This window comes from Crocuta crocuta, unplaced genomic scaffold (assembly GCF_008692635.1).
Source record: "Crocuta crocuta isolate KB4526 unplaced genomic scaffold, BGI_CrCroc_1.0 scaffold118, whole genome shotgun sequence".
NCBI lineage: Eukaryota > Metazoa > Chordata > Mammalia > Carnivora > Hyaenidae > Crocuta > Crocuta crocuta.
Window position 1 is genome coordinate 7,526,361 of NW_027551558.1, and position 14,547 is coordinate 7,540,907.

The following is a 14,547-nucleotide window of genomic DNA, read 5'->3' on the forward strand; positions in this document are numbered from 1 at the left end:
GGCAGTCCCTTCCTCAAGGCCTGCATTCCACAAACACCCTCCCTTACACTGGCAACTGGGATGAGGATAGATAAGAGTAGCTAAAACATAAACCCAGGTGCAAAGACTGACACATTTAGGGCCCCCATGTTAGTTTCCACAAATAAACCAATTCAGAAACATTTATCCTCTTGAGAGCCAGACAGAATAACTCCTAGCTTATCTACATACAATTTAACTTGTATGTTATCCTGTTTTTCACTAAGAACATTCTTTTATTTCCTTGGTCAGAATAATTCTGCAATTGATATCATAAAAGGCCTCCCATTGTAAGAAATTCTTTTCTCTGACCTCATGTTGTTGCTGAACTTTTAAATAAAGACACCAAAACCGACAGGACAGGGATGCCTGCCTGGTGATCAGAAAGAATCTCAGGGCTCTCTCACTCTCTCTCTCTCTCTCGCCAACACCGTCCATCCTTCAGGGACCCCTGGACCTGTCGGAGCCAGCCTCCGACAAGGAACAGAAAGAAAACCAATAAAGCTGGTGGGTGAAAAAGAGAGTACTGGCTCTATTTAGGGTAGGGAAGGCAGGGACCAAATCATGTAGGACCTTAAAAAACTTTGGATTTTATTTCACTTTCAGTGGGAAGCCATTTGAGTGTTTTTGAGCAGAATCTCATTATTTTAAAATGCTTGTTTTGATTTCAGTTTGGAAAATAGGTTGTAGGGAGCAACAGTAGAAGCACGAAGACCATTTAGGGAACTGTTGCAGGAATCATATGGGAGATGATGGTGACTTGAATTACAGAGGTGGTGATAAGCGAGTAGAGACGTGGATGGATTGGGGAAGTATTTAGGGGTAGAACTAACAGGACTTGTTGATGGGGGTCAGGGAAGAGAAACAAAGACAGTCCCTTGTGTTTTTTTTTGACCTTGGGTCCTGCACGGACGATGACGCGTTTGACCTGGGTATGACTGGGAAGAAACACAGTGGAGGCTGGGTTGAGAGCAGGAGTGCAAGTGGGAGGACTTACGAGGTCTGTTTTAGACATGTTAACGTTGCGCTGGCAGTGGGCATCCAATAGGGACAATACAGTGTGTTGAGTGCTCCAGTAGGAGGATATTCATAGTTTGGGGGGAACATGGAAAATATGTTCTAAGCTTTTTTGGGGGGAAGTAGAAGTCAAAAATACTTTTTTGTACTCTTTTTCTGCATATTCTCTTAGCATGTATGTACATTCCTCTGATAGGGTGCTAATGCTGCTGTATTATAAATTCTGATTTATTTGTTCTGGGCTTCCCTAGATCCATTGAGGGTTGAAATTGTAGGTTTTTGTTTGTTTTCCATCTTTCTATCCCCAGAATCTAATACTGGTTTATTCTTATTCTAGCTATTTATAAATTTGTTTGATAAGTGAATAAATGTGCCTGTTAAAATCTTAAAATATATACAGAAACGGTGACAGTAGGGATAGAAGAAATGTATTTGAGACAGATTTTAGTGAAAAGACGAGTAGGACTTGATGGCCAATAATATATATAGCACTTCTTTTTGCCAGGCAGTGTTCTAAAAATGCTTTACTCGAACTCATTTAGTCTTCACAACTCTATGATGGAAGTGTCGTTCCTGTTTTAGAGGTGGGGAGGCCATGGCCAGAGAAGTAACTTGCTCGTGGTCATGCAGCTAAGAAGCAGCACAACTGGCATGACGAACATAAGCAGTCTGATGGCTAAAGAACAAGCTCCTAACCACTATGCTATAAGGCTTCCCCCTTGAGAATGATTGTGATTCTAGCTTGAGTGTTTATCATAACAATTTGGCGCTTCCAAAGTACTTTCACTTGCATTCTTTGAGATCTGTACAGGAATACAAGTTCCATTTGGATGGAGATCTTGAGAATGTGGAGGATATTCAGTGGCCTGAGGTGGCAAAACTGGCAGGCCGGGCACAGGCATTTCAGATACACAGATTTCTCTCCCTTTTCACTGCCTCCAAAGATAGTGCAGAGAAAGTAGCAACTCTAATATTGTTCACAATTGTCAGGTAGACTTTTGGCCTCTTGCTACTTTTAATTTCTAGTCCAACCTGATAGAAAATTTTAAAGGATCCCTACCTGGCTGTTTAGTTTACCAAAGAGAAGAAGAAAAGTTCAATTTTACCTGCTTCTGTACACCGCTTCCTTATCAACCTATACAAATTTTTATTGGCCCTTTCCTATTGTGCGAAGAATTCTGTGCAGGATGGTAGGAATACAGAGAGCTCTAGGACATTGCTTGTTTGTAAGATTCTACTAATTGTGTGAGGAGGACATATCCAGAAAAAATAAATAGCTACACAGATTATTCTATAACCAATACATACAGAAGTCTCAATGAAGAAGTAATCAACTATCTGATGGAGAATACTGAGAAAGCCTACTACAAAATAAGGAATTCAAGCTGCTCCTCAGAAGTGTCTTCAGTTAAGTGGAGAAAAGGGCAAGGCTCATGAACAAAAGATAGTATGTTTCTATAACGATAATATGAACCTATATATAAAGAATATATAGAATAGTTTATTTTTTATAAAGGGGTTCTTGGAGGTATCAATTAGGAGATAAGTTTGGAGAAGTGGGAGGCAGCCACATTATGAAGAACTCTGAATGCGTGGTGGGTTTTCACTTTAGTTGAAGAGATCCTTGCTATTCAAAGTGTAGTCTCTGTACTAGCCAAATAAGGAATTACTGAGCAGCAGTTTTAGAAATGCAGTATTTCAGGCCTATCATGAGTAAGAAAATTCCTAAATGATTTAGATATTCAGTAAGATTTGAAAAGTACTATTAATTATAGTGAATAGTCAGAATTTGCTATTTTAAGTTAAATGTTTAGGAATATATTTTTCAACAGAAACTATGTAAGAGACGGTACTTGGGATTTTGGCTTAACCTATAAAATTGTAAATGATTCATAAATTAGAATTACTCTATGAGGGACGCCTTGTTGGCTCAGTTGGTTAAGCATCTGACTCTTGAATTCGATGGGGTCATGGTCTTGCCATTGTGAGATAGAGCCCTACATCGGGCTCTGTGGTGGGTATGGAGCCTGCTTAAGATTCTCTCTCTCTCTCTCTCTCTCTCTCTCTCCCCCCCCTCCTTCCCTCTCCCTCTCTCCCTCTCTCCGTCTCCCTCTCTCCCTCTCCCCCCCTCCCCCTCCTTCTCTCTCCCTCAGCCTTTCCCCCCTCCAAAAATAATACTCTATGAAGATCTAATGCTGAAATTCCAGGTGGGACAGTAACTGCTGGAATGAAGAACAAAAAGCAGATTTACATCTAGTTTAGGGAAAGGGAAAAAGGAAAATAAGCCTGGCAGACTGCTAAGTGCTGGATTGCACAGGGTGTAACACAGGGTCAATGACTGGGAGATCCTGATCCTGCATTTTCCCAAACACTAGATTTTGGAGAATATCATCTGTGTGTCCAGGAGAGATGTAGGATGCTTGTAGCAAATTGTCTCATCCTTAACATGTCACCCTTGGTTCAGGGAAAGAACAAATTACTTTCCTAAATTACGTAGTTTCTGAGATACATTTTCATGTATTAAAAACAAAAAGTACAGTGTTGGGGCATGTGGGTTGCTCAGTAGGTTGAGCTTCTGACTCTTGATTTCAGCTCAGGTCACGATCCCAGGTTTGTGGGATTAAGCCCCTCGTCATGCTCCAGTCTGAGTATGGAGTCTGCTTGGGATTCTCTTTCTCCCTCTGCCCCTCTCCTGCTGGGGCACACATGTTCTCTCTCTCTCTCTCTTTTTTTTTTTTTTAATTTTTTTTTTTTTATTTATTCTANCGAGATCATGACCTAAGCGAAAGTCGGACGCTTAACCGACTAAGCCACCCAGGCGCCCCACATGTTCTCTCTTTAAAATAATAATTTAAAAAAGCACAGTATGGAGTAGTATGTTTAATATACTAAAATGAAAAATATTTTAACATATGTTAATTGCACTTGGGCAAATATATATGTAGGAAAAATTCCTAGAAGTAGAATTATTTGTGCAGAAGCTATGTGCGTTTATAATGTTGCTAGATTTTACTAATTATTCTCGAGAAATATTGTATCAATTTACCCCACCACCAGTGATGTATAAGAATGTTAAATTATAGGGGTGCCTGGGTGGCTTAGTCAGTTAAACATCTGACTTTGGCTTAGGTAATGATCTTATGGTTCGTGGGTTCACGTTGGGTTCTGTGCTGACAGCTCAGAGCCTGGAGTCTGCTTTGGATTCTTTCTGTCCTCTCTCTCTGTCCCTCCCCTGCTCAGCTCTGTCTTTCTCTCTCTCTCTCTCAAAAATAAACATTAAAAAAAATGTTAAATTATATATCCAACTTTTTGTTCTTTGCCAATATGAGATTAAAGAATGATACCTAAGTGTTCTTTTCATTTGTATCCTTCTAAATGTTGAGATTGAATATTTTTAAATCTATTTAAAAGCCATTTCTGTGAAATATCCATATTCTTCATCAATTTTTTTTATTAGGGTATTTCTTTTCCGTTTTTATTTATAGGAATCATTTCTGTATTAAGGGAAGTTAGCCTTTTGTGATATGTGTAGCAAACCTTTTTGTTAATATACAGAAGCAACAATAAATAGGTAGCTAAGTATCTCTTTTATTGGATAACACAGGCCTAGAGGTAATCTACATAATTTGTTGCTGTCCTATATTTCCTTAGAACAATGATTACCAGACAGATAGAGTGGGATATGTCTTTTTTGAAAAGCATGTTTGTTATTGTAGTTTTATATTTGGAAAAAACACAGAAAAAGTTTATAATATGAAATTTTAATTTATTTTTCATCAAATAAAGCTTGATGAAAATCCTCTTAGTTGGTGGGACAAGGTTAATAAAAATAATTGAAAATGTATCTAAGAATATTATTAATTTCCAAAATCATTAATTGTAAGAAATCACAAAACTGTTTTAAACTGATAGCCTCTGCATCATTCCCATTTTTTTCCACAAGGTTACCACCAAAGAACATGATTTTGGTCTAGGGGCTCCATTTTCTGAAGCTGAAAAATACCAGAATACTCTCCAGCTAGAACAAGAAGTGAGAAATCAAGACAAATTCATCTCTGCACTGAAATTACAGGTTATATTTAATTTCTTTATTTCACTGAATTAATTTGGGATGAAGGTCTATTTTAAAACAAGAAGATGGAGAATAAATACTAATTCAGTACTCATTGACATCTTATGGGTCTAAAATCATTCCATTTTTATTTTAACTATTTTGATACATGCAGATTCAGATACACATAATGAGTGCAAACTCTGTGACAAGTGTTGTATCCAGCGCATTTAAGTATCTAATGTTATGTAATCATTCCAGCCTTGTGAAGTAGTGACGTTATTTCCATTTTACTGACATGGAAGCTGAAGTTCCAAGAGATTATAGAATTAAGATATTTGAGTAATGAGTGACAGAGCTAAGTAGGATTTGTCTGTACTTCCAGGTTAGCTAGGATTTAAAGCTAGTTCTCTATATTGTCTGTTCACCTGATGCCTGATGTGTGGTATGGCTACTAATGAAGGCTCTTAAAAGAAACTTCCTCTTTAGGAAAATGGAGTAGACTGACTTTGTCCTATTCCTCCCACTAAGTACAACTAAAAATGCTGAGCGTTTTGTTTTAAAACAAATTTAAGGACATCCTGAAAGGTGGGAAGGAGAAGGAAGACTGGCTAGGGACCGCAGCACACAATAAGTGACATGTTAGTGAATTCCTGGGTTTTCCTTTTGCACTATATATCTCAGAGTGCTGGAAAAACTGACGTCTAGAAACAACAATGGATGCAGACATGAAAAGTTCTCAGAAGAGCCATTCTTCTAGACAAAGGACTAGGAAGGGGACAGCCTAGCAATATAGACCACTCTTTTTTCTTTCCTAGGTTTTTTTTTTAAATTTAAGTTTATTTATTTATTTTGAGAGAAAGTATGAGTAGGGAGGGACAGAGAGAGAGAGAGAGAGAGAGAGAGAGAGAGAGAGAGAGAAGGAATCCCAAGCAGGCTTCACACTGTCCCACAGAGCCTAATGTGGGGCTTGATTCCATGACCTCGAGATCATGACTTGAGCCGAAATCATGTGCTTGACCAACTGAATCACACAAGTGCCCCTCTGTCCTAGGTTTTTATAATTTATATACATTTTTAATTTGGAAGCAATATCAAACATATCTAAAGGTTACAATTACATAGCAAAGACTATCCTCCCTCAGATCATTTGAGAGTAAGTTAAAGACCTGAAATCCTGATCTCTCTAACATTTGAGTGGCCATTTCCTATAAATAAGAACACTCTCCTACAAGATCACAGTACAATCTAGTAAAATCAGGAAATGAATTTCAATACATCACTGCCACCTAATCCTCTGACCCCATTCAAGTTTTTGCCAACTGTCTCATAGTGTCCTCAGGTACAAAAAGATCTAGTCCAGCATTGCACATTGCATTTAGTTATCGAGTCCTTTTATCTCCTTCATTCTGGAACAGTTCCCTATTCTTCGTTGATATTCATGACCATGACACTTTAAAGAACACAGGTGAATTATTTTGTAGAATGGCCATTGCTTTGGGTTTGCCATGATCGTGTTAATGAACCTTTGGCTGTATGGTAGCCAGCCTTCAAATTGGTGCCACCTCCTGTTACTCCCACTCTTATGCAGTCTTTTCACACATTGTATCATAATTGATCTTTGTGACCAAGAGCACAGAGCAGAAATGATTAAGTTAGAGTGATCTCTTGGATCATATGCTCTGAGGGAAGTAAGCATCCACGTTGTGAGTAGCCCTGTGAACAGGCCTACATGGCAAGGTACTGAATCATCTAACCAGGAACCAGTGAGAAACTGAGGCCTGCCAACTGTGTTAGGTGAGCTTAGGAATGGATTCTCCAGCCCCAGTTAGACCTTTCCATGGTGACTGTCATCCTGGCTGACTCTTTTGACCTTGTGAGGGACTTTAAACCAGAATCACCAAATTAAGCCACTCTCAGATCCCTGACCCCCAGAAACTATGACATAATAAATGTTTGTTGGCTTAAGGCACAGCATGAATACAGACAGAAATAGTACAGAAATGATGGTGGGTTCTTTTCATTGCATCCTATTAAGTAGCACACAACTTCAGTTTGTCCTGTTACTAATGATCTTTATTTGGATCTTTTGATTAAAGTGATATCTTCTGGGTTTTTCCCTGGTGAAGTTGCTTTTTTTTCTCTCTTTTAATTATTTTTTAATTTTTTTTATTGAAATGTAGTTGACATCCAGTGTTATATTAGTTACAAGTATACAGTGTAGTGATTTGACAACTCTATATATTATGCTATGCTCACCACAAGTGTAGTTGCCATCTATTATCATACAATGCTATTATAATACCATTGACTTCATCCCCATGACTATTAATTCCAAAACTGGTAGCCTATATCTCCCATTCCCTTTCACCCATTTTTCCATCCCTCCCCCATCATTTTGTTTTTCGTATTTATAGGTCTGTTTCTAATGCAGACTACTTTTAGACAATACCTGCCCACTCAAACACCACGAAAAACACTATCTAGCCCCACTCCTGCCAGCAAAGGCTGAGTTAAGAGCCTAGGTGTCTACTTTTGACAGGCAGTAATAAGGAGTCCTGACCATGCCTCATGTCTCACTCCCCAACCCCCTATCCCACCAGGGTGATCTCAAAGAAGAATGCTGGCTGGGGAGACTTTAGTGTCTACCAGGCAGGAAGTACCTCCCCAACCCAATAAAGTTAGCAAAGACCATTTGGGACACCTAGATATCCACCTTCACTTCACCCGGAGAAAGAAGTGTCCCTTTTTTGCTAAGGTGGTGTCAGAGGAGACCTAATGCAGAGTCAGGACTTCTGCCATCTCCTAGCAGTAACAATTCCACTCACCCACAATGGTGGTGGAGGACACATGGGAGCAGTAACAAGTTGCCTCTGTTCTTCCTTACTCTAGTGGTGTCAGCAGAGGCATGGTGGGGACCCTGAACGCCCATCCCTGCCTAGCGGTAACAAGGAGACCACTCTCTCCAGGTGTCAACAGAGTCCTTCCTAGGACTTCCACCTACACCTAGCAGTAAGAAGGTACTATCCCCCTTTTTTTAGCTGGAACGAAAGTCCCAGGAAGTGTGACAGGAAGCCTACTAAAACACAAGAGCAGATCCCAATGAAAAAATCACTTCTTGGGGCACCTGGGTGGCTCAGTTGGTTAAGCGTCTGACTCTTGATTTTGGTTCAGGTCATGACATCACAGTTTGTGATTCAAGCTCTGCGTTGGGCTCTGTGCTGACTGTGCAGAACCTGAATTCTCTCTCTCTCTCCCTCTCTCTTTGCCTAAATAAACTTAAAAAAAAAAAAAAGAAATAAACCTCTTCTCTCAAGAAGCAGGAGTATCTCAACCTTAGTGAGAAAAGGCAACCAAGAGATGCCAACACAAAGATGAATTAGATATTATAATTATCTCACAAAGATTTTAAATCATTTATTGTATAAGTGCTTCAACAAACAATTCTGAGCATGTTTAAAACAAATAAAAAATAGAAAATCTCATCTAAGAAATAAAGGATATAAAGAAGAACCCAAGTGGAAATTTTGGAAGCAACCAAGATATACTTCAATTGGTGAATAGATAAATTGTGGTATATCTGTACAATGGAATATTAATCATTGATAAAAGGAAATGAGTTATCAAGCCACAAAAAGCCATGAAGGAACCTTGAAAGCAAATTGCTAGGTGAAAAAAGCCAACTGAGAAAGTTACATACTCTTATAATTCCAACTGTATGACCTTCTGAAAAAGACAAAACATAGAGACATTAGAAAGATCACTGATTGACAAGAATTTGGTGGAAAGGAGTGTGGGAAGGGTGAATGGAGCACAGGTATTTTTCAAGTAGTGAAACTGTGTGGGGTGGGGAGGTGTATATGGGAACTCTCTGTACTTACTGATCAGTTTTTCTGTAAGCTTAAAACCGCTCTAAAGAAAAAAATAAAGTCTATTAAAAATGCATGGGAGAAATTATATCCAAATCAGTATCTGATATGGGATTAATACTTGAGAATATACAAAGAACTCTACAACAGTAAAAAACAAAACAACCCAATTCAGAAGTGAGCAAAGGACTTGAATAGACATTTTTCCAAAGATCTATAAATGGCAAGAAAGCACATGAGGGGTACCTGGGTGACTCTGTTGGTTGAACATCTGATTTTGGCTCAGGTCATGATCTTGTGGTTCACGAGTTCAAGCCCCGCATCAGGCTTGCTGCTGTCAGCACAGAGCCCACTTTGGATCCAGAGACTGGTCATGTTCATGGTTTGGAGGGCTCAACATAGTAAAGACGTCAATTTTCTCCAAATTGCTATACGGATTTAATGCAATGGCCATCAAAACCCCCGCAAAAACAATTTTGAAAAAAATAATAAAGTGGAAAGAGTTATTCTCTTCTGATTTCAAAACTTAGAATATGGCTACAGTAATTAAGACTGTATGGTATTACTAGGGGGATAGACACAGATCAATGATACAGAATAGAGAATCCAGATATAGCCTTACACAAATACACCCAAAAGGTTTTTGACAGAAGCGCACATGCAGTTTGATGGAGGCAGGATAGATTTTTCAATAAAAGGTGCTGCATCAACTGGATATCTTTTAGGGAAGAAAATGAAGGTAGACCTAAACCTCACACCTTACATAAAAATTAATTCAAAATGGATCATAGATTTAAATGTAAAACACAAAACTATGAAACTTTTATAAGGTACCATTGAAAACCTTCAGGTCTTTGGGCTTGGCAAAGAGTTCTTAGATGTGACATCAAAAGCATGATTCATAAAAGAAAAATTGATAATTTAGACTTCATCAAAATTTAAATATTTTACTTTATGAAAGAACTTGTTAACAGGATGAAAAAACTATAAATCATATTTCTTTAAAAATTTTTTAATGTTTAGTTTTGAGAGAGCAAGAGACAAAGCATGAGCATGGGAGGGGCAGAGAGAGAGAGAGAGAGAGAGAGATGCAGAGTCCAAAGCCGGACCCAGGCTCTGAGCTGTCAGCAAAAAGCCCGATGTAAGGCTCAAACCCATAAACTGCGAGATCATGACCTGAGCTGAAGTTGGATGCTTAACTGACTGAGCCACCCAGGTGCCCCTACAAACCATATTTCTGCCAGAAGAATCCTATATAGGATACATGAAGAATTCTTAAAACTCAGCAGTAAAAAGCAACAATTCAATTGGAAAAAAAACAAAAGACATGAAGAGGTATTTCACAGAAGGATATATGTTGACAAGCATATATAAAGATGTTCATCCTCTCTAAATGTCAGGGAAGTGCAAATTAAGACCAAGATGAAACAACAAGGCACACCTATAAGAGCAGTTAAAAATAGTGACAATGCCCAGTGCTGACAAGGATGAGGAGAAACTGAATAATCCTGGGTATTTGAGAAATGATTCTACAGAAATGAAAACTTACATCCACTCAAAAACCTGTATATGATTGTTCATAGTAGCTTTGTTTGTCAGAGACTACAGACAACTACAATTTCCCTTAATAAGTAAATGCTGAAGCAAACTGGTAATCCAGAGAATATTACTAAGCAACAAAAAAGAATGAATTATTGATCCGTATAACTTCGATAATAAATCTCAATGGTGTTGTGTTGTGTGAAAAAGCCAATGTCAAAAGATCACATACTGTGATCTTTATCACATGTTTTTATTTATATAATGTTACTAAAAGACAAAATTATAGATTAGTGGTTGCTAAGAGTTAAGAATGGGGAGTGGAGAGGATGTGACTATAAAGGAGTATCAGGAGGGCAATCTTTGTGATGATGGAATAATTCTGTATCTTACTGAGATGCTGACTACAGCAGTCTATACATGGGATAAAGTGGAATTGAACAACATGCACATATCGTACCAGTGTCAAATCTCTGAGTGTGATATTGTGCTATAATTGTTTAAGGTATAAGTCTTGGGGAAAGTGGGTCAAGGGTATAGGAGACCTCTCTGTCCTCTTTGCAACTTCCTCTGAATCTTTAGTTATTTCAAAATAAAAAGTTAAAAAATTCTTTTAATGTTTATTTATTATTGAGAGAGAGAAAGAGAAAGAGAGAGAGAGAGGGCGCGCATGCGTGAGTCGGGGAAGGGCAGAGAGAGAGGGAGAGACAGAATCTGAAGCAAGCTCTAGGCTCTGAGCTGTCAGCACAGAGCCTGACGCAGGGCTCAAACCCACGAACTATAGATCATGACCTCTGCCAAAGTCAGATGCTTAACCTACTGAGCCATCCTGCTGCCCCACAAAAGTTTTTTTTTAAAGTTACTTTTTGAGTACCTATTATCTGCCAGAAATTTTACCTGAAGTTTTATACCTGACTACACCCTGAAAATTGTAGGTATTCTCTCCATTTAGCAGATGAAAGTCAAGAGGCTTCCATTTATTTTTTCTGAAGTCAGATGCATCTCTTAGGGTCAATAAAATATGGTAAATTGCTCAGGGTTAAGTAACTGATAAAGAACTACAATAGGATTCGAACCTTTCTGCCTAATTCCAAAGCCTATAGCCTTTCTGCTACTCTTCTAAGTACTTGTCTTGGAATTGAGTAAAAGTAGGGCTTGATGTTAGACATGAGAGGAGTGAGTGTTTACTTTTTTATAATTCATTTTATTCATTCGTTTAAACATAATTTGAGCATTATATGGTGTATGATTATATGCTATGTAATTATATGCTACATATAATAAATGATAAAGCAATGAGAGGTGTGTTGATAGAGAAGCTAGAGACATCACTTAAAACATTTCTTTAATGTTTATTTATGAGAGTGGGAGGGGCAGAGAGAGAGGGAGACAGGAAGCTGAAGCAGGCTCCAAGCCCTGAGCTGTCAACAGAGCCTGACTCGGGGCTTAAACTCAGAAACCACAAGATCATGACCTGAGTCAAAGTCAGACACTTAACCAACTGAGCCACCCAGGCTCCCCTAGAATAGAGACAGTCACTTTAGAGTTGCTTAGAATTTAGTGGAAGGGACAGGGAAGTAAACGCCTAATATATGTTATAAAATACTAACTTAAAACTATGTAAGAGTCTTTATGAAGCACAGAGGGAGAAGCATTAACCTGGTACAGTGGAAGGTCAGCAAACATTTTTAGCATGCTCTTATTGCTCAGAAATATGGCATTGTAGAAGCCAGGAACAAAGACAAAAATACATATAGATAGATAAATTGAAGTTTATCTGTTTGTTTATCCCACATCCTATAGTTTTGTTTTTTGTTTTTTAATTTGAGAGAGAGATAGGGCAGGAGAGGGGCAGAGAGAGAGAGAGAATCCCAGGCAGGCTTCTCACTGATAGTGCAGAGCTTGACTCTGGGGCCTGAATCCACAAACTGTGAGATCATGACCTGAGCCAAAGTCAGATGCTTAACTGACTGAACCACTCAGATGTTCCTACAACATACATTTAAAAAGCAAGCAGAGGCACCTGGGTGGCTCAGTTGGTTAAGTGTCTGACTTTGGCTCAGGTCATGATCTCACAACTTGTGAGTTAGAGCCCCACATTGGGCTCTGTGCTGACAGTTCAGGGCCTGGAGCCTACTTCCGATTCTGGGTCTCTCTCTTTCTCTGCCCCTCCCCCACCTATACTCTGTCTCTCAAAAATGAATAAACGTTAAAAAAAAATAAAAAATAAACAATACAAGTAATGAAAATAGCTTAGTTACCTAAGAACTAGTTAGCTCAGAAGAGGGGAAAATAACCTTAGTGAAAGCATGGGACAAGAACAGCAAACAGGAAATCATTGTACACGGGTTCTATGCTAGTTACTAGAGATGGGTTGCAGATTGGCTTTAAAATTCCTTGAGGTAAGGGCAAAAGAAATTTTAGTTAAATAATTCACTGTCCCGAGGGTAAAGAAAAACCAGGTATCCAAAAGGATCACGTTTTCCTGAAATTGAGACTTGAGCCAACTTTTCCTTGAGGATTGTTATAAAGAGGGTTGTGGGACACAGTGTATAACGTCTTCAATAACTTCCTTAGTAAAGTTTTTGAAATAAGTCTAGCATGCTGGAGCTTAGATACATAGGGGATGGTGGAAGTTAGACTGGACAGGTCGGTAGGGTTGGCATCACAAATAACATTTTACAAATCTTATTCTCAGTGTGATAAAGCACTATAAGGTTACAGGAGTTCCCTCCAATCTGCACTTTCAAAGAATTTTTGCTGTATATGGTACAAGGCCAAAAGAGAAGAGAGTAGGAGGTATTGCTAAAATTCAGGCCAGTTGTAATAAAAGACTCAACTAAGAAAATAAGTGCATATACAGTTCCCATTTTTTTTAATTCTTCCAACTTTTTCTTGTTTTCCTGGATTTGATAATTTAAACTCTTTACTTCTAAATCTCTCAAGTTAATGTGTCTTACTTGATGCTAAAGTCAGAGTTGGATTTATTGTGCTTCTTGGTATGTATTATACGGAGTATAATAAGTGTCATGGTAGTATATTTAGCTAAATATAATTCATGACCTTCAGGGCATTTCTTTATGTAGTGACAAAGTAGAGATGAAGTTTGTATTTAAAAAAAATTTTTTTTTAATGTTTTATTTATTTCTGAGAGAGAAACACACAGTGTGAGCAGGGGAGGGTCAGAGAGAGAGGGAGATACAGGATCTGAAGCAGGCTCCAGGCTCTGAGCTAGCTGTCAGCACAGAGCCTGTCGCGGGACTTGAACCCACAAACAGTGAGATCATGACCTGAGCCAAAGTCGGACGCTTAAGCGACTGAGCCATCCAGGCGCCACTGAAGTTTGTATTTTTAAAGAAAACTTTGTTGCTTCTGATGATTTGAAGAGAGCTATCTCTATAGTTATTTGAAAAGGGCAAGGTTGGAAGTTAGAACTAACTTCGGATTGAGATGAGGGATTTAGCAATTTTCGATGCTCCTCACAGACTGAGTCGGTTTTTCTTTCTGTGTTTTTACATTTTTTATGGGTACCAATGCAGTGCCATGAATATAATAGGTGCTCGGTAAATGTTTGTTAAGTACACAGTGAGAGACAATATGTAACAGGACGTTTGTGCCACTCTTTATAGATATTTCTGTAACAGCACTTAACATATTCTTTTTGTGTTTTCTCAAGTAAACAAATTCCGTGAGGGCAGGTACCTAACCTATTTTTGTCTATGGGATTTAACATTGTTCCTGACATATAATCGTGTTCAATAGGTCTAATATATTTCTTTTCCTTTAAAGGCATTTGGATACCTTCGTGATAGAAAAGGCCCTTTTCTTCATCCGTTGATGGTTTGATAGTGGGCTGGGAAGGAAAGCTGTGGTCCTCCACATTAGTCAGCAAATACTTGATTGATTTGGTATTTAGCTTAGTCAAGTAAGTTACTGATATGTTCAAAAGAACTTTTTTTGAAGAGTTAACATATTTTGGTAACAGTAATTAGAAATAAAATTCTCAAGGACACCTAATTAATGATATTAGTTATTAAAATTAAATGATTTCAA

At 38.4% G+C, this 14,547-nt stretch overlaps 1 protein-coding gene across 3 annotated transcripts in view; it reads left to right on the plus strand.

Annotated features, from left to right (window-relative positions):
- Nucleotides 1-14,547, plus strand: part of TSGA10 (testis specific 10) — a 180,452-nt gene that overhangs the window by 5,251 nt on the left and 160,654 nt on the right. For all 3 annotated transcript variants that reach the window (XM_077749265.1, XM_077749263.1, XM_077749266.1), the window contains exon 2: nucleotides 4,979-5,107. Coding sequence is in view for 1 of the 3 variants with exons in the window: in XM_077749263.1 (XP_077605389.1) it covers nucleotides 4,979-5,107 (129 nt within the window). In the remaining 2 variants the exon portion in view is untranslated. The remainder of the gene's footprint in view (nucleotides 1-4,978; nucleotides 5,108-14,547) is intronic.